Below are 15,216 nucleotides of genomic sequence, written 5' to 3'. Positions count from 1 at the left end.
GTTCAAGTATATGACATGCCCGGGCCGGAGGGGAAATTTATGTTCAGATGTTTGAATTATCACAGTTACTACAGACACAATTATGTTCATCTACAGTATTGAAGACCAATTCACAGTCGAACAATTTCATGAGAATGCCACTGAAAGAGTCAGGCCCGATTTCGACAAATGCATAATGGCGTTGGTAGGTAAGAAAAGTGACTTGTTATTGGAGATTGAGCCTGAAGTTATCGAATCTAAGTGTGAACAAATTGGGGCCAAGCTTCATTTCTTTATACTTTAGCGAAGACTGGGGAAATGGTGAAGGAATCACTGGAAGAAATTATCATGAAAGTTTACAAACGCTCCTAATTGGATAAAAGGGAGCTATCTGTAGAGGGTGCTTCAGAACCAAGCAATGTTCGACTTTCTGAGAACAACAAGACGAAGAAGTCTAGATGCAGCTAGCGCCCAATAATATTATTAGGTGTTTTTTGCCTCTGTATCATTATGCGTGTGTTTTCACTGATTTGTGGCTACTGTACATTTATTGTAATGAAATACTATGCTAATCTCCACTTATAATTATGGCCTACACTATTAGCAATTTCATTTTGTAGCTCATGAGAATGGCAGATCAATTAGGTACTCAAGCCAGGACATTATTACAAGATTTTATTACTGGAGGTTATACTCAGCTCTATAGGGAACTTACTTATTTCTGTTGCTGACGAAACGTTTGATCACTGTATATTGGAGGTAATGTTTTGGACTACAAAGATAGATGTTTGCATGGGTATAAGTTTGAAACTTATATATATAGGCCATATGACCTGCTGGGAACCAGGGAAAAGCTTATGGATTACCTCTGTATACTACAGATAATTATATACAATCATTTTCACACAGTCATGTAGTACTGCACACCAACTTTCATTTTACCACCTCAAAGAGTTGCACGAGAATGCATTCGGACTTGACTTTATCAAATGCGTAATGGCATTGGTAGGCAGCAAATGTGACTTGCCAGTGGAGGAGAAGATTGACTCTCAGGCTATCGAAGCATTGTGCGAGGTAATTGGGACCGAGCTCCATTTTTTAAATGGTGAAGGAATTCGAATCACTGTAAGAAGTTTATTGTGACTGTACGCTCTTTGGAGAAAAAGGAACTGTCTATTTGTCAATTTCAGAACCAAGCAATGTTAGAGTTTCTCGGGACAGCAAGACTAAGAAGCCTAGATGCAGCTAATGTGTGTGTTTTTAATACTTTGCACGCATGCGATTTGTTATATAGCTATCAGGTCCATGCATGCATGAATGTTCAAATAACTTTTAAATATTCAAAAATGCTCAAGTTTGCATGAATTGCATGTATAGAGTGCATGTATAATTATTATTATGACAGTGCTAATCTAGTATAGTCAAGCATGTGCATGTAGCTAGCCTCGGTCCCAGGCAGATTTTTTTTAATACAACAGAGGCCGATTTTTTTTTAATAGGCGACCTAGCGTTCAATTGGAGACGGATCGGCCTGGGATTGAGACTAGCATGCAGCAAGTATAATACCGTAAATTAATAGGTCACCTTTAACAAAAGAAGGGAGGGGCAGGTAGAACAGTAGAACCCACATAAATTAGCTCATAAAGTCTTATGATAATGGCAGATCAAGGTGCTGTACAACTACAGTCACATTATTACAAGGTTGTATTACTAGGTGACCCAAATGTTGGGAAAACGTCCTTCTTTCTAAGGATCAGAGATGGAAACAAGTTTTGTCTTGATTATTCTAGATTGCTGAATGGACATGACTGGGTTTTGGACTACCATATGAAAATAGAAGATTGTGATGTTACGGTGAGAATCAGATCCAAACTCAATCATTGAATCTTAAAATAACTAACACAGGTACAACTGTGTGACATGCCCGGAACTGGAGGAGATCGCTACAGGCTTATGAATCACAACAGGTTGTTTTTGAATGCAGATGCGATTATTTTCATGTACAGTATTGAAGAACGATTCACATTAGAGAGCGTGCGAGACTGGTATGAGAATACCGTTTCGGGGCCCAACTTCGACAATTGCATACTGGCGTTGGTAGGGACCAAATATGACTTGCTAATGGAGATTGAAGTCCACACTATCGAAGAAATGTGCAAAGAAATTGGGGCCAAGCTTCATTTCTTTACTTCAGCAAAGACTGGGGAAATGGTGAAGGAATCACTGGAAGAAGTTATCATGGAAGTTCACAAACGCTCCCTGGAGAAAAGGGAGCTGTCTGTGGAGGGTGCTTCAGAACCAAATGTTACACTTTCTGAGAACAACAAGACTAAGAAGTCTAGATGCAGCTAGCCCATTTAATTTATGGGTGTGTTTTCTACTGATTTGTATATTATTATGTTAATGGAATGCCTGTGCACATCTATGCACAGTCTTGCGAAACAGTCTTGCATCTAAATTATTGTCTCGTTGCTAGAATACAATGCTTGAGTGACAATGCTCTGGGCAAATCAGCATTATTTTATGGACTGCATTGGATTGCATTGCATGTGTACTGTAGCCATTGTTTGTTACCAAGCATTTGGTCATCATTTGCATGCAAAGATGGTAGGGGCTTGCTGAGCTGTTACATTACATTGAGAGATCAGAGTAGATCTACAGTTTCCTTATAGTATAGACGATTTGTTGAAATATATAGTATCAGCAATATAGAATCCTAATTAAATGCACATGCATTGGTTAATTTGAGATCTCATGCATCCATAAAAATCTGATTCAGTGGAAATAGCTCATAATTATTTTATATTAAAAGTCTTATGATAATGACAGATCAAAGTGACCTTCTGAGAGAGGTGGTATTGAGCCTCCGAGAGTGCATGGTGGTGTGAGAATTCACCAACGATCCCTGGAGCTGTCTATAGTCTGTAGAGGGTGTTTCAGAACTACACTTTCTCGGGACAGCAAGACTAAGAAGTCTAGATATAGCTAGCCCATGTTTTCCTGTGTTATGCATGTGTTTCACTGATTTGTTCTCCTATAATTATCAGCAGCATGTTAATTAATACAATCAGTGGAATGCCCACATTCTACAGTCTTGTCTCATTGCTAAGCATGAAACAGAATGACAATGCTAATCTACATTTATGGCCTGCATTATTATTAGTCCAGCACATGTGCACTAGCCATTCATTGTTAGATCCTTAGTCTTTGCCAATTAGCATTCCATTCTTTTGCAGAAGATGGGAGGGGCTTGTTCTTTGTATTTGCTGAGCTGTTACATTCACTGACCGTTGTAGTTCTAGTATGGCAAGTTATAATATCTTAACTCCAGAATACAAGATCATATTGCTGGGAGAACCAGGAGTGGGAAAGACAAGCTTCTTTTTCAGAGTGAGAGATGAGGTCTTTCTAGCTGAGAGCCCCACCACTGTGTGCACTGGAGTGGAGCATTTGGAGCATCGCATTGTCATAGATGGGCAAGAAGTCAAGGTAGGACAGTGATACAGTGATACATGTAAGAAATCACACGTAAGAAATCACACACTGTAATAAACATCTAAATCTACTGATATCATTGTCCTATATATAGCATATCATGAAACTACTTATTTGATACATTTTTGTTTGACTTTAACTCATACACAGACAAATGTGTTTGACACGGCAGGAGGGGAACGGTTTCGAACGCTCACCTCCAACTACTTCACAAATGCCGACGCTGCTATCTTGATGTACAGCATCGAAGATCAGTACAGTTTTGAAAGAATCGAAGACGAAATTGAGAATGCCCTGCAATTTGTCGATCCCGAGGATTTTGTTTGGGCCCTCATCGGTAACAAAGCTGATCTACATCTTGAAATTGAAGAGAGTAGCATTAAAGCTAAGGGGAAGCACCTGGGAACACCTCTGCTTTATTATACATCTGCCAAATCTGGAGCAAATGTTAAAGAGTCGTTAGACGCAGTTGTTAAGTACGTGCACAGAAAAAGAGCTGGAACACCGCGAAAGTATTCAGGAGTAGACAGTGACTTACTACCAATTATTAGCACAGTTTCAACTCCAAAAATGAAGAGTGGGTGTTGTTGATTGTGAACACACAATCTTTTGCAACTGAATTCTTATCATTATTATCTATACAAGTATGTTGTTCAGTGCATGTTTATTTTGTAAATTGTTTTCACCGTTGTTTGATGCACCTGGATTCACCGAAACTATACTGAAATTGAAGCGTATATAGCAGTGTTGTTGTACTTGCAGTGTTGTTGTACTTGTACTGTTGAGCTTGTTTTTGTACAAGCACACTTGTACTAGGCTTGTTGTTGTTACTACCAGGAGCCCATAATTGAGAATGTGTACATGCTGATGATGCATAGCAGCCTCAATTTCACCACGGCTCACTGTCGAGACATACAGAGATGCCTGAAGGGAAGTTTAGGGAGAGCCATGGTCGACACTCCTCTTGGAGGAGATACCAGTATGATGGTCGGAGGGTGTGGAAGACTGGGGGGGAAAAGAGTGGCTGGCTGGAGTCAGTGGGCAAAGTTGCAAAGGTATGATTCAAGAATAATCACAAGAATACAAATGGATCGAGATAGACTACAGCTATTTTGTCTTTTTCTCTTCGCTTGGTACTGTTGGTTCGTTTGGAGTGGTCTTCGTAACTAGTTGACCTGCATATTATAGAAGTATTCACATGATTGTTAACTATTTATAAGTATACCTTCTGTTAATCTGAAGAATGCTCGAGCAAAATCTGTTGCTCCTCCCTGATTGAAGGTGATTGTGAATGTAGTAGTCGAATCTTTACGAGAGATTATAGTTATTAAACGACAATGTTCTACAATTCCACCTACCTTGCTCAGAGTACTCTCCACTGATGTAGTTGGCACTGAATATAGGCTGGTGAACCTCGATGGAGCGGATGCAACTCAGCGGTAGTGTGTGCTTAGTTTCTCCACCCTCAACCACACGGATCTGCAGAGCTAATAGTTAAAAGAGCACATGGTTCTTCACAGCACACACTGCTTAATACCTGACTCTGAAGCAGCTGCACTGAGCAGTCTGGACATGTAGCATAGGGGAGCTGAAAGTGGACATGGTCCACCTTGAATATACACCTATAAGAATATTCAATAGTCTCTAGAAATGTAGCTATAGTAAAATGAAGCTTACCTTTGATTGTCAGCCATTAGCTTCCTTGAGTTTCAGCCACGCCCATTTTGGGGGTGGGGCTCAATAATTCGTTTTTGTGCATTTTGCAGGAAGCATTTCTTCCTCAAGGCTATCCTGACAGTGTGAGCTCAGACTACCTCTCCTACCAGCTATGGGACACCTTGCAGGTAAGAAAATAACAAGTATTTAGTTATTTTCATTATTTTGCAGTCCTTCTGTTCCTCCATCACTGGTACCTTGGCGACACTGGCCGTGTTGAAGGGGGTGGGCGTGGGAGACAGTACTGCTACTCCACTTGCAGCCACCATCACCTGGATGCTCAAAGGTGATTGGACGTCTCTTTAACACCCTCTTAGCTTCTCGTTTATTATGATGAAATTATTTTTTCTCCCAGATGGCACAGGAATGCTGGGCAGAATTCTCTTTGCTTGGTTATGCGGGTAGGTTTTAATTTCATAATCGCTTCTTATCTATATACTAATGTGACCTATTTTTATCACTGTAGAACTGATCTGGACTGTTTCTCAAAGCAGTGGAGGTGCTGTGTACAATCAAACAGCTATCTTGAATGGACTGTGTGTTTGTTTCCCTGCTTAGATTGGTGGCTGATGCTCTCAATGACCTGGCTATTCTACTGAACCTGATTGCTCCCTTATTTCCTGGTGTCTTCTTATTCATAGCCTGTTTTGCAAGTCTTTGTAGGGTGAGCTCAATACAACGCTTAATTGTTACGAACGTGTATTGGTATTATTCACCTTGAGGGATTACCCTCTAATAATAGCTACACACTATACTCACTGCTCCACCAGCAATGTCTCTAGCAATGAAAACTATCGTATCCCATAATTATGGAACCGGCTGCCCTGAGGATTATACGTTGATTTTGATTGAGTCATATAATTGTGGGTCATACTAGTGTTGTGTATACTGTTCAACCCTCACATCTCACACAGGCAATTGTGGGTGTGGCCGGTAATGCAACGAGAGCTGCCTTCGTGCAGCATCAGGCACGGAGGAACAATATGGCCGATGTGGCTGCTAAAGACGGTAGTCAGGTAACTTAATTGTATGTAGGCTAGGTGTAGCCATGAAGTTGAGTGTATTGTGTCTTTAGGAAACACTCATGAATCTCGTTGGTCTGATAGTGAACCTGATCATCATTCCCACGGTGGCTAGCAGTCAATCGTGAGTATATAATGAAGTGTACTAAGTAACTCAGCTAGGGGTCTTTCAGGTGGGACATTCCCCCCTTTGGATGAGCGGTAAATAGACATCTTGCCTCCTTACTTAATTCTCCTCCCCCTTAAACTTTTTCCAGGAAACCTGTAGCTTATTCATATTCATACTGTATATTATGTCTAGTAGGAATAATCTGTACCTAAGATGTAATAACGTATTCAGCGTATTCAAAGGTTGTATATTTTACCGAGGTTGCGAGAAAAAAATGATTACTGCATGCGTACAAAAACTTTATGTCAGGAAATGTAGTACTCAATTGTTTCCTGTCGTATAGATTGATCTGGCTGATGTTTGTGGTGTTCACTGCACTGCACCTGTGGGCCAACTACTGTGCTGTCACTGTCCTCTGCATGGAGACACTCAACAAGAACAGACTCCATGTTGTTGTGCAGCACTACCTCAAGACAGGAGATGTGCTAACTCCCAAACAAGCCAACGCTCAAGAGCCTGTGCTCAGACGTACGTAAGGAATTACATAGCTTTGTACAATGAATGTTTTGAGCAAATTATATCCACCGTCCCTATTTCCGGCGGTAACGCGTGTCTATTCATCAAATACATGTAGAGGGCTAGTCTTTTGAGGCTTCATAAAAACCCGTTGTATGGCATGTATGAGGCAATGTGCATTTATTTACTGATCTCATGTTTCCTTACAGGAATTCCGATGAGGTTGAACTATAGTCTTGGGTGTCCGCTGAGTAAGGCATTGCAGTCTGCAACCAACGACTACATCAGATTGAATAACTACATGTTCATACCTCACAGTGGTGGACACAAAGGTAGCTGCTGCATAAACACTTGTCGAGTGCATGTAATTTAATAGAGTGGTTGGAAATGAAGGATTGAGCATTTACATGTAGGTGTTTTCCAGGCATATTTACTGTGCACAATATGACTGTCCTTGCAGTGTCAGTTTGTCTTCACGAGGAGAGTGATAGGAAGGATCAGTTAAGAGCAGCTCTGACTGTGGAGTGTGCCGAGTTCATATGCACATCTGGAATGACAGTACGTTATTGTGTCCACTGACAATCGATCAATCTTTGTCTATTGTACACGCAGGGGCCCGTGCTGACCCATGAATATGCTCAGTATCTAGGTGGAGAAGGTGAGGCCGGTTGGGATTACTAGTGTAGTAATTCATACTACAATGTTTTGCGGTGAATTTTGTGTAGTTTGGACTTTTTGGTTCTGGCAAGGAGCGTGATGTCTATGCAAGTATTGATATAGATCTTTGCGATCTTATATTTTTGCTAAGCTATTGGCACTCGCCAAGTTTGCATGTACATGTATATTTGATGCTCGCAAAAAGTAAATACGTAAGGTAGTTAAATTTGACTATAAAAAATTATATACACAGTGACAGTGACTCTCACAAATCAAACTATTTCATGTTGGTCTATTTCCCCATGCAGGCAATGCTTTAAAGATGGCACAGTCAATAATGGACAAATCTTGTGAAGAGTTCATCTCCGCCTTGTCTACTGTTGGATGGGTGACCTCTCACGTATTGTTAGGGGCTGAAGAATGGCGTTATAGCTGGTCACCTGACAAAAACACTTAGTTTTCAATTATAGTATTGTTGTACACTCTTAACAATTTTCAGTATTTACATAACATTTTGTGATGTGGTTTATTATGCTGTAGATGCATCTTCAATGAATAATGTTAACTTTGCACCCAGCAACACACTGAAGAGTTGCAAGGCTAGCATTAAAGCATGGCTGAAGCGAAGGAAAGATGCTATAAGATCATTCTAATGGGAGATGAATCAACGGAGAGAGCTAGATTGTTTAAGTACATGGCAAATCTGGCTCCTGATAAGAGAAAGGAGACAAGAGACAGTTGGACTGCTACTTTTACTGTGTCTGACATAACTGTAGAGGTATATTATGCTCTTTAATATATAGACAGGCTTTAGCACGTACAGCACTGACACTTTAACACACATACACTCTCTATGCACCAGTTAATGTTTGTTCTCACCATGCATTCTCAAAATGTGCATGTGTTTTACAAACATACGTACAATGAGTATCGAACGTATAAGATCTAGAATCTAGTACAGAAAAACTGTGTGGAAAGTAACATGACACCACAGTACACGTGCACGTGAGCTGCTGTTAGTTTCCCTCCCTCTATTATGTATACCCTTGATGATAACATTGTCTGTTTTGTAACCATGCAGGTCCGTGTGAGTGACACACCCTCAAAAGTGGTGTCTCCAAAGAGCTACTACTTTTCGGCGGATGGTGCTATACTCGTGTACGACACTACGGATCTGGAGACACTGAACAATCTACAGCACTGGCTCAAAATGCTGAGATGGGCGAGGGGGAAAATGCAACCAGTATGTGCTCTATGGGGTAACAAAGGCTCTGGTTGGAATTCTGTTGAGGAGGCCAATGTAACTGGTTTTCAAGATAGGAACGAGGAGAAAGTTCGTCTATTAGCTAAAGTGGATGTTTCCAATGACGATGGTCATATCATGGAACAATTTAATGAGCTATTAAAAGAAATTCATTTTACTCACACAAAGAGTTATCCGTCGCTGCGACAGAATACCGGAATAGATACTGGCAGTGTTGTGCATTTGGATGATTATTCGAATGAAAGTAAAACTGGAAAGAGTGGATGCTCGTGTTGAATTTGTTGATATTTTACTCGCTATTTTACACGCTTCGCTTATATTTGCACCAGCACTTTTTGTGTCCAATCTCTGTGTTGTATATATGCTCTGTGTGTTTGGATACATTTTTTAAAATTGGTATGGATCATCATGTTCAGAATCATAAACATAGCAACATCCTATTGAAAGGTCAGGTTGCCGTTGTACTTTCAATTCACACAGACAAAAAGGAAACTAGCTCTAGCTAGCTAGCTAGCTGCGCTGCAAAGATAGTCTCTCCTTTGTGATGCCAGAATACAACGTTATCCTAGCTGGGCGTGCGGGTGTTGGCAAGACTGAGCTGTTCCAGTACATCAAGACAGGAGTGGCTCCTAAATACGATCCTGACGAGACAGACCCTGATGACTCTAGGGCTGCCCTCACTGACATGGGCCTGGAGCGACTGGAACACGAGACTGAGGCAAATGGAAGACAGATCAAGGTAAATTATGCCTGTCTATGTGTAAAGCAGCATTCCTCTAATTACTAAAATTGATATAGCTGTCGTTAGCCTGTTACGTGCTGTTGAATCGGTTCGAACCACCTTGCTGCACGTACTTAACGAAAAGTCAAGATTGACCCAAAAGCATACTCTGACACTAGATCTAATTGTGTTCCATGCAGGTGAATCTTTGGGACACTGGTGGACAGGAGAGATACGACTCCATGACTGCCAACTACTATCGCCATGCCCACGCTGTGATCCTAGTGTACGATCTGGAAGCCGAGGACACTCTCTACCACCTGTCAGACTGGATCAAAGAGGCTCGTAAAAATAGCCGATGGAGCGATCGTTTAGTATTCGCTCTCTGGGGGAACAAATCTGACAGTAAAAATCTTACCGCTAGAGATGAAGCCATACTGGCATTCATGACAACACACAGTATCAACATGGATTTGAGTGCTCGAGTGTCGACACACACGGAGGGAAGTGTGGAGAAAGCATTTCAGACCCTCATCGAGGTAGTGGACAAGAAGTTCAATCAAGTTGGAATTGAAGAGACTGGAAGAGATGTTAGTAGGTTGTTGTTGAGTATGGATGAACTTGACAATGATAATAACCGCAGAAAATGTTTTTGTTTTTGAGCTGTATATATAATATACACACGACACTTATAAATGTTATTTGACACATTGTACACAACAAATTTGTGAATTGTTTTCCGTGTTCATATCAAAGAGTCGTGGTGTGTGCTGATTGTTCAATGCTGACTCCACTGAATGGACTTTATGTCAATGCCTTCTTGGACCATTTCATAGAGGGGGCTGCATGGGAGGAAAGTGTATGCTATAAATACCAAGGGGGAAATTAAAAGTGCACACACAACAATGATTATTTTCTAAACGACACCACCAAAATTGGACTTTCATTGTGATCACATGGAGTGATGTTACAGGATGTTACAGAGACCCAGGCCACTCACTAATTAATACTCACTAACTTTAAGCTTCGTTTAATACAATGAAGTCACATTATTGTCTAATTTAATGCATCACATGTAATAGACATGACTGAGGTCCTCTGCTAAAATCAACACTACACTTTTCTGTACAGTGACTTATTGTGGACCTGATTTCTACCTCCTCTGTTGGAGGCAGTGACCGATAATTGCGTTGGGTAATTACCTCATTTCTCTGAGTCTGTTGACACTCTCCACACACTTGGCTATGGTATAGTCCACCTCTTCCTCCGTAGTGAACCGACCAATACCAAACCTACATATAGGGTATCATGCATGTAGCTATATACGTAGACATAGCTACAATACCAAACCTACGTACCACAACAGGCTATAGGGGTACATACAATTAATGTCATAAAGCTCTAAAACCTAAAGCATGAGAAAGAGAGAGAGTCTGTAGATACATATATTACACATTATTAGAGCACAAATCCATATAGTTACACTACCTGTAGGGAAGGCCTGCTGAAGTTAAAATCATAAAAAGATCATAGATGTTAATTTTACTGATGTAACACACACAAAAGCACGGCTTTATTTCCTTATACTAAAAGTGACATGTACAAGTCATGTAGTTATACAATGGCGCTTAGACAGTGATAAACGTGACACAAACAATCAATATCTGGTATCACTACAAAAGTGGCTGCTATTAAATGTATGATCAGTGATAATTTGTGGCTCACCTGATGGAGGAGTGTGCCAGGTCCTCATCTGCTCCTACAGCCCTCAGGACATATGATGGCTCCAGAGATGCAGACGTACAAGCACTGTAAATAAATACACGTAGGGGAGAGTACTGTCATTCATTTGTAGATGTACGTAGGGGAGAGTACTGAGTACTGTCATTCATTTGTAGATGTACGTAAGACATGGTATCGACAGATGTACAGCTAGCTAACAATGATAACGGGGAACAAAGGGAAAAAAGAGTGGGGATAGTATGCAGAGAAAGAGTGAGACAATGGGGGATATTATGCAGAGAAAGGGTGAGACAATGGAGGGTAGTATGCAGAGAAAGGGGGTTCTGTAGATTGACTGACTAAACAAACCTTCCAGAGGAGAGGGCAATGTCTTTCATGGACATGAGTAAGCTCTCTCCCTCCACATACGCAAACGATATGTTCACACAACCTGCAGGTTTATAATTATAACACACAATTATGTCAATATGATTTTTTACAAATAGTTAAACTAGAGCACTGAAGTGCAAACCCTCAGCTGGTGATATGATAATACAGAAACCAGAGGAGTGATAATTATAATTATAATGCAGTGCATGTAGCATGCATGTACATGTATGACTAGCACAGCAACTCAAGGAGCAATAAAACAACGTACATGCATGAGACATGCACTGTGGACTGGGATCACAGCAAAGAAGCCTGGAGTCTTAGACTTAGAGAAGTATATATGGCTCCTGCCAGGCTGGAGAGTAGGATCCAGAGCTAGAGTCAGTCTAGTCAACAACAACCAACCCAGTTACAATTCTACGTACTTTGACCCTATTCAATTGTTCCTGGTACGGATCACTTCCGCTGCAAATACAAAGTCAAGGCCACATGTAGCTAGCTAGCTGCCAACGTGCAAGTTCAAGCTTCTTAGTTTTTGCTCGACAAAGAAGCTTTAACATCAAAATCTGCCACTATTTAAACCAAGATATTGTTGTATGAAGGCTATCCATGCTGTAAACGCAGTGCTGTGCCATCCAGGTGAGTAGAAAAGGCTATCACAAACAAACAAACAGACCAACGGACTACTATACCCGTGGCCGCCCACGCACGCCTCGGGTAATAATTCTAATACTAAAAATATAGATCACCTTCATAATTTTGAACAGGGTCTCCGTTGAGGATCACATGATCCAGCTGTGACCACACACCATCAATAAGCCTCTTAGACATTCGCTTCACGTGAGCGTGGTCATACTCCATTTCCTGTGCCGCTATTCTGCTAGCCTCTCCCAAACCCACCGCCAGTAAGTGGGGCACTGTACCACTACGCATGCCCCTGGGGTGATAGCAATACGTAGAGTACAATTAACACTAACACATAAATTATACATACATGTACATCACAATGCTCATAGACTTTCTTAAAGAGATCAACAGCTCTACATAATTAAAAACTACGAGGATGGACCAATACCAAATAAAGAAAAATTCTAGTACCCCATCTTAGTTTTTGTGTAAACTCAAGCCTAACAATTGCAAGCCGTAGTAAAATGCACAGTTCCACTACAGCTTTACGTACAAAATCCACCCACCTTTCCTGCCCCCCTCCGCTCATGATGGGGTCAATTCTCACCCTCGGCTTTCTCCTCACGTACAGAGCACCCACCCCCTTGGGCCCGTAGATCTTGTGTCCACTGATGGAGATCAGGTCCACCTTGATGTCCGTTACATCGATGGGCAGCTTACCAAACATCTGGAGAAAGAAGAAATATTACATTCAATAGTACCAAAGGTGGCATAATTATATGGTACACATTTTTAGCGGAGCCATATGGTTAGGCTCCGGAACCCTTTCAGTCGTCATAACTTGAGTTATGTCAATCCAATTTCACTAAAGATACCTTTCAAATGGTTTCATCAATGTTCGTATTTGGGAGACTGCTAATTTCGACCCGATACATGGTCCAAAGGTGAGCCCCAATCAAACTTTGGATTTACACACATCATTTGAAAGGTATTTTTGAACACATTTTCAGAAAAATTGTATCATCAGAACTAAAGTTATGGCTGTTGAAAAATGCTCAACTGCACCCCCTCCCATTATATAAGGCTCTTGAAATGCACAACATCAGGTTTCAGAATTACAGGTTCAAAAGGTTGTGTACTGAAGAGATCAAACAAGCTTACCTGTGCAGCATCAGAATGAAAGAACACCTTGTTCTCACGACAAATTTCACCTGCATACGAGTACAGTTACCATGACTACCATCATCGTCATCATTCATACACAATGACATCATACCGATCTCCCTGAGAGGCTGCAACACTCCTATCTCATTGTTAACGGCCATTATAGACACGAGGGAGGTTTTGGGAGTGATGGCTGCTTTAAGATCCTGCATAGTTATGTAGTGAAATACATTATATCTAGCTGATCCTTATGGCTATAGAAATCGTAGATACAAACATGTAGCTAATTAATTAGCCATGGAGACGTACATGCCATGTGGCCATTCAACGAGTGACAACCAATATACTCTGACCTAACAGGTAATGTACGTACACAGTTACAGTACCTTATTTATTCGATTTAAGGCAACCCTCTAATTGTGCGACATTTCGCCCATAATTATAGCAGCATCATATTGTGTACACAGTCTTGCAAAATGTAATAAATACGGTACTTCACTGAAGCTATAGTTAAGCTAGTGTTTGGCCGGCCCACCTTGAGACTGATGATGCCGTTGGGCTGCACGGGGAGGTATGTCACAGAGAAGCCCTCCGCCTCCAGGGCACGACACGAGTCCAGCACACACTTATGCTCCTGCATGAGAGATAGAAGCCGTGATACACTAGTTTTAAACGAGGGAGGGGGGGGCTTGAGGAACAGCAAGAGTAAATGTTGAATAATTATACAGAACTTACCGTTTGCACTGTGACAATATGATTCTTCTTTGGCTGGTAGAATCGAGCAACTCCCTTTGTAAAGAAACAGAGATGATGCAGTGAGAGTGTCTATGAACAATAATATGCCAGCTTCTGTACCTTAATGGTCATGTTGTTGGACTCTGTTGCTCCACTAGTGAACACTATCTCCCTGGGATCAGCGTGGATGAGGTCGGCTATATGCTACACGTACATGGGGACACATGATTATTGGAATTGTACAAAGTTACATAACAAGAGTAATTTAATCCATGACTCTATAATTATTACCAAATCAAACATAACTATATACAACCAAGCAAATCTACATAATAATAGTCTAAATTATTTCCCTAAAAGGTTAAGCATATATATAATTTGGCATTATCACCTTCCTAGCGGTCTCCACGGCCGCCTCACTCTCCCAGCCGTACGTGTGTGTGCGGGAGTGAGGGTTCCCATAGAGGGACACCATGTGAGGTAGCATTGCATCAAGCACTCTGGGATCCTAGAGGGGGGGGGGGGTACGTGGTAACACATCAGGTACTATAATTATGCTACATATTATATGACATCATTTATGCAAACGTTACGTATGTACATGTACATACTCGACATAAAAGGTTTATTACTGATTGGTAGGTTGTCATTTATAAATTGTATTACGTGGACATAAAGTAGACGATAAGATAGTTGATGTGTGTGTGTGTGTGTGTGTGTGTGTGTGTGTGTGTGTGTGTGTGTGTGTGTCCTATCTTACAATTGGTGATGTAGCAATATTGTCCAGATAGAGAGGCCTCATCCCATGGGTTGAGTCCGCTATGATTGTGAATCAAATATAAATATAATTATCAATTTGTGAGGTTTATGCAAACCTACCGTTCTGATCTATTGTAACTGGTGCAGGGGCGGCTGTGGAGAGCCTGGATCTTGCTACTACAAAACTTGTTGCTGCCACATGGCGAGACGAGAAGAGAGGAAACAGTCGAGCAAGATTGGCCATTGTAGAATTATTTCTTCACTTCACAAATAGACTAAAGACCACGCCCCTTCCCAAGTCCACATGGCACAGCTGAGTCAGCACTTATCATCTGATGTC

General features: G+C 41.1%; 7 protein-coding genes across 9 annotated transcripts; 5 read left to right on the top strand and 2 right to left on the bottom strand.

Annotated features, from left to right (window-relative positions):
* The first annotated feature begins 1,635 nt into the window (after positions 1-1,635).
* On the top strand, positions 1,636-2,331 carry LOC135341230 (ras-related protein Rab-36-like). The gene is made up of 3 exons (XM_064537745.1): positions 1,636-1,648; positions 1,694-1,833; positions 1,885-2,331. Exons 1-3 carry the CDS (start codon positions 1,636-1,638, stop codon positions 2,329-2,331), a joined length of 600 nt encoding a protein of 199 aa, XP_064393815.1.
* A 951-nt stretch (positions 2,332-3,282) lies between these two features.
* On the top strand, positions 3,283-4,065 carry LOC135341229 (ras-related protein Rab-1B-like). Its single transcript, XM_064537744.1, has 2 exons — positions 3,283-3,468; positions 3,625-4,065. Exons 1-2 carry the CDS (start codon positions 3,283-3,285, stop codon positions 4,063-4,065), a joined length of 627 nt encoding a protein of 208 aa, XP_064393814.1.
* A 293-nt stretch (positions 4,066-4,358) lies between these two features.
* LOC135340920 (RUS family member 1-like) lies at positions 4,359-9,155 on the top strand. 2 transcript variants are annotated; one of them, XM_064537343.1, is made up of 14 exons: positions 4,360-4,529; positions 5,241-5,318; positions 5,362-5,476; positions 5,546-5,591; positions 5,657-5,689; positions 5,749-5,854; positions 6,105-6,206; positions 6,266-6,336; positions 6,665-6,849; positions 7,047-7,169; positions 7,298-7,395; positions 7,450-7,495; positions 7,803-8,272; positions 8,576-9,155. In XM_064537343.1, the coding sequence occupies exons 1-13, from the start codon at positions 4,395-4,397 to the stop codon at positions 7,949-7,951; spliced, it is 1,287 nt and encodes a 428-aa protein (XP_064393413.1). In that variant the 5' UTR covers positions 4,360-4,394; the 3' UTR covers positions 7,952-8,272; positions 8,576-9,155. The 2 variants fall into 2 exon arrangements, with proteins under 2 accessions (XP_064393414.1, XP_064393413.1); XM_064537344.1 differs by lacking the exon at positions 5,241-5,318 and having other exon boundaries at positions 4,359-4,529.
* On the bottom strand, positions 4,517-5,280 carry LOC135340933 (uncharacterized). Of its 2 annotated transcripts, none has more exons than XM_064537359.1 (5): positions 5,152-5,280; positions 5,012-5,096; positions 4,833-4,961; positions 4,700-4,780; positions 4,517-4,649 (listed from the first exon to the last, which is right to left on the bottom strand). In XM_064537359.1, the coding sequence occupies exons 2-5, from the start codon at positions 5,046-5,048 to the stop codon at positions 4,582-4,584; spliced, it is 315 nt and encodes a 104-aa protein (XP_064393429.1). In that variant the 5' UTR covers positions 5,049-5,096; positions 5,152-5,280; the 3' UTR covers positions 4,517-4,581. The 2 variants fall into 2 exon arrangements, with proteins under 2 accessions (XP_064393429.1, XP_064393428.1); XM_064537358.1 differs by having other exon boundaries at positions 4,833-4,953; positions 5,152-5,277.
* LOC135341228 (uncharacterized) lies at positions 8,108-9,034 on the top strand. Its single transcript, XM_064537742.1, has 2 exons — positions 8,108-8,272; positions 8,576-9,034. The coding sequence occupies exons 1-2, from the start codon at positions 8,108-8,110 to the stop codon at positions 9,032-9,034; spliced, it is 624 nt and encodes a 207-aa protein (XP_064393812.1).
* A 40-nt stretch (positions 9,156-9,195) lies between the features above and the next one.
* Positions 9,196-10,253, top strand: LOC135340926 (uncharacterized). Its single transcript, XM_064537349.1, has 2 exons — positions 9,196-9,497; positions 9,680-10,253. The coding sequence occupies exons 1-2, from the start codon at positions 9,303-9,305 to the stop codon at positions 10,139-10,141; spliced, it is 657 nt and encodes a 218-aa protein (XP_064393419.1). The 5' UTR covers positions 9,196-9,302; the 3' UTR covers positions 10,142-10,253.
* On the bottom strand, positions 10,111-15,179 carry LOC135340919 (cysteine desulfurase-like). The gene is made up of 14 exons (XM_064537342.1): positions 14,997-15,179; positions 14,878-14,936; positions 14,509-14,625; positions 14,238-14,321; positions 14,118-14,171; positions 13,918-14,016; positions 13,495-13,588; positions 13,380-13,429; positions 12,785-12,945; positions 12,341-12,528; positions 11,571-11,652; positions 11,205-11,288; positions 10,682-10,771; positions 10,111-10,321 (listed from the first exon to the last, which is right to left on the bottom strand). The coding sequence occupies exons 1-14, from the start codon at positions 15,118-15,120 to the stop codon at positions 10,258-10,260; spliced, it is 1,350 nt and encodes a 449-aa protein (XP_064393412.1). The 5' UTR covers positions 15,121-15,179; the 3' UTR covers positions 10,111-10,257.
* Between the last annotated feature and the right edge of the window lie 37 nt (positions 15,180-15,216).

This window comes from Halichondria panicea, chromosome 9, assembly GCF_963675165.1.
Source record: "Halichondria panicea chromosome 9, odHalPani1.1, whole genome shotgun sequence".
Classification (NCBI taxonomy): domain Eukaryota; kingdom Metazoa; phylum Porifera; class Demospongiae; order Suberitida; family Halichondriidae; genus Halichondria; species Halichondria panicea.
The sequence above is the reverse complement of the archived record's forward strand: the minus strand, read 5'-3'. Positions and strand labels throughout refer to the sequence as shown.

Coding starts and splice junctions, on each gene's coding strand:
- LOC135341230 (XM_064537745.1), top strand. Junction 1,834..1,884: donor TAGAAGATTGTGATGTTACG/GTGAGAATCAGA, acceptor TAACTAACACAG/GTACAACTGTGTGACATGCC.
- LOC135341229 (XM_064537744.1), top strand. CDS start 3,283: ATGGCAAGTTATAATATCTTAACTCCAGAATACAAGATCATATTGCTG. Junction 3,469..3,624: donor TAGATGGGCAAGAAGTCAAG/GTAGGACAGTGA, acceptor ACTCATACACAG/ACAAATGTGTTTGACACGGC.
- LOC135340920 (XM_064537343.1), top strand. CDS start 4,395: ATGCCTGAAGGGAAGTTTAGGGAGAGCCATGGTCGACACTCCTCTTGG. Junction 5,592..5,656: donor CTCTTTGCTTGGTTATGCGG/GTAGGTTTTAAT, acceptor TTATCACTGTAG/AACTGATCTGGACTGTTTCT. Junction 5,855..6,104: donor GTTTTGCAAGTCTTTGTAGG/GTGAGCTCAATA, acceptor CATCTCACACAG/GCAATTGTGGGTGTGGCCGG.
- LOC135340933 (XM_064537358.1), bottom strand. Junction 4,954..5,011: donor TGCAGCTGCTTCAGAGTCAG/GTATTAAGCAGT, acceptor TTAGCTCTGCAG/ATCCGTGTGGTTGAGGGTGG. Junction 4,781..4,832: donor TGGAGAGTACTCTGAGCAAG/GTAGGTGGAATT, acceptor TCTCTCGTAAAG/ATTCGACTACTACATTCACA.
- LOC135341228 (XM_064537742.1), top strand. CDS start 8,108: ATGGCTGAAGCGAAGGAAAGATGCTATAAGATCATTCTAATGGGAGAT. Junction 8,273..8,575: donor TGTCTGACATAACTGTAGAG/GTATATTATGCT, acceptor GTAACCATGCAG/GTCCGTGTGAGTGACACACC.
- LOC135340926 (XM_064537349.1), top strand. CDS start 9,303: ATGCCAGAATACAACGTTATCCTAGCTGGGCGTGCGGGTGTTGGCAAG. Junction 9,498..9,679: donor CAAATGGAAGACAGATCAAG/GTAAATTATGCC, acceptor TGTTCCATGCAG/GTGAATCTTTGGGACACTGG.
- LOC135340919 (XM_064537342.1), bottom strand. CDS start 15,120: ATGGCCAATCTTGCTCGACTGTTTCCTCTCTTCTCGTCTCGCCATGTG. Junction 14,322..14,508: donor CCGTGGAGACCGCTAGGAAG/GTGATAATGCCA, acceptor ATGTACGTGTAG/CATATAGCCGACCTCATCCA. Junction 12,529..12,784: donor AGCGGAGGGGGGCAGGAAAG/GTGGGTGGATTT, acceptor CTATCACCCCAG/GGGCATGCGTAGTGGTACAG.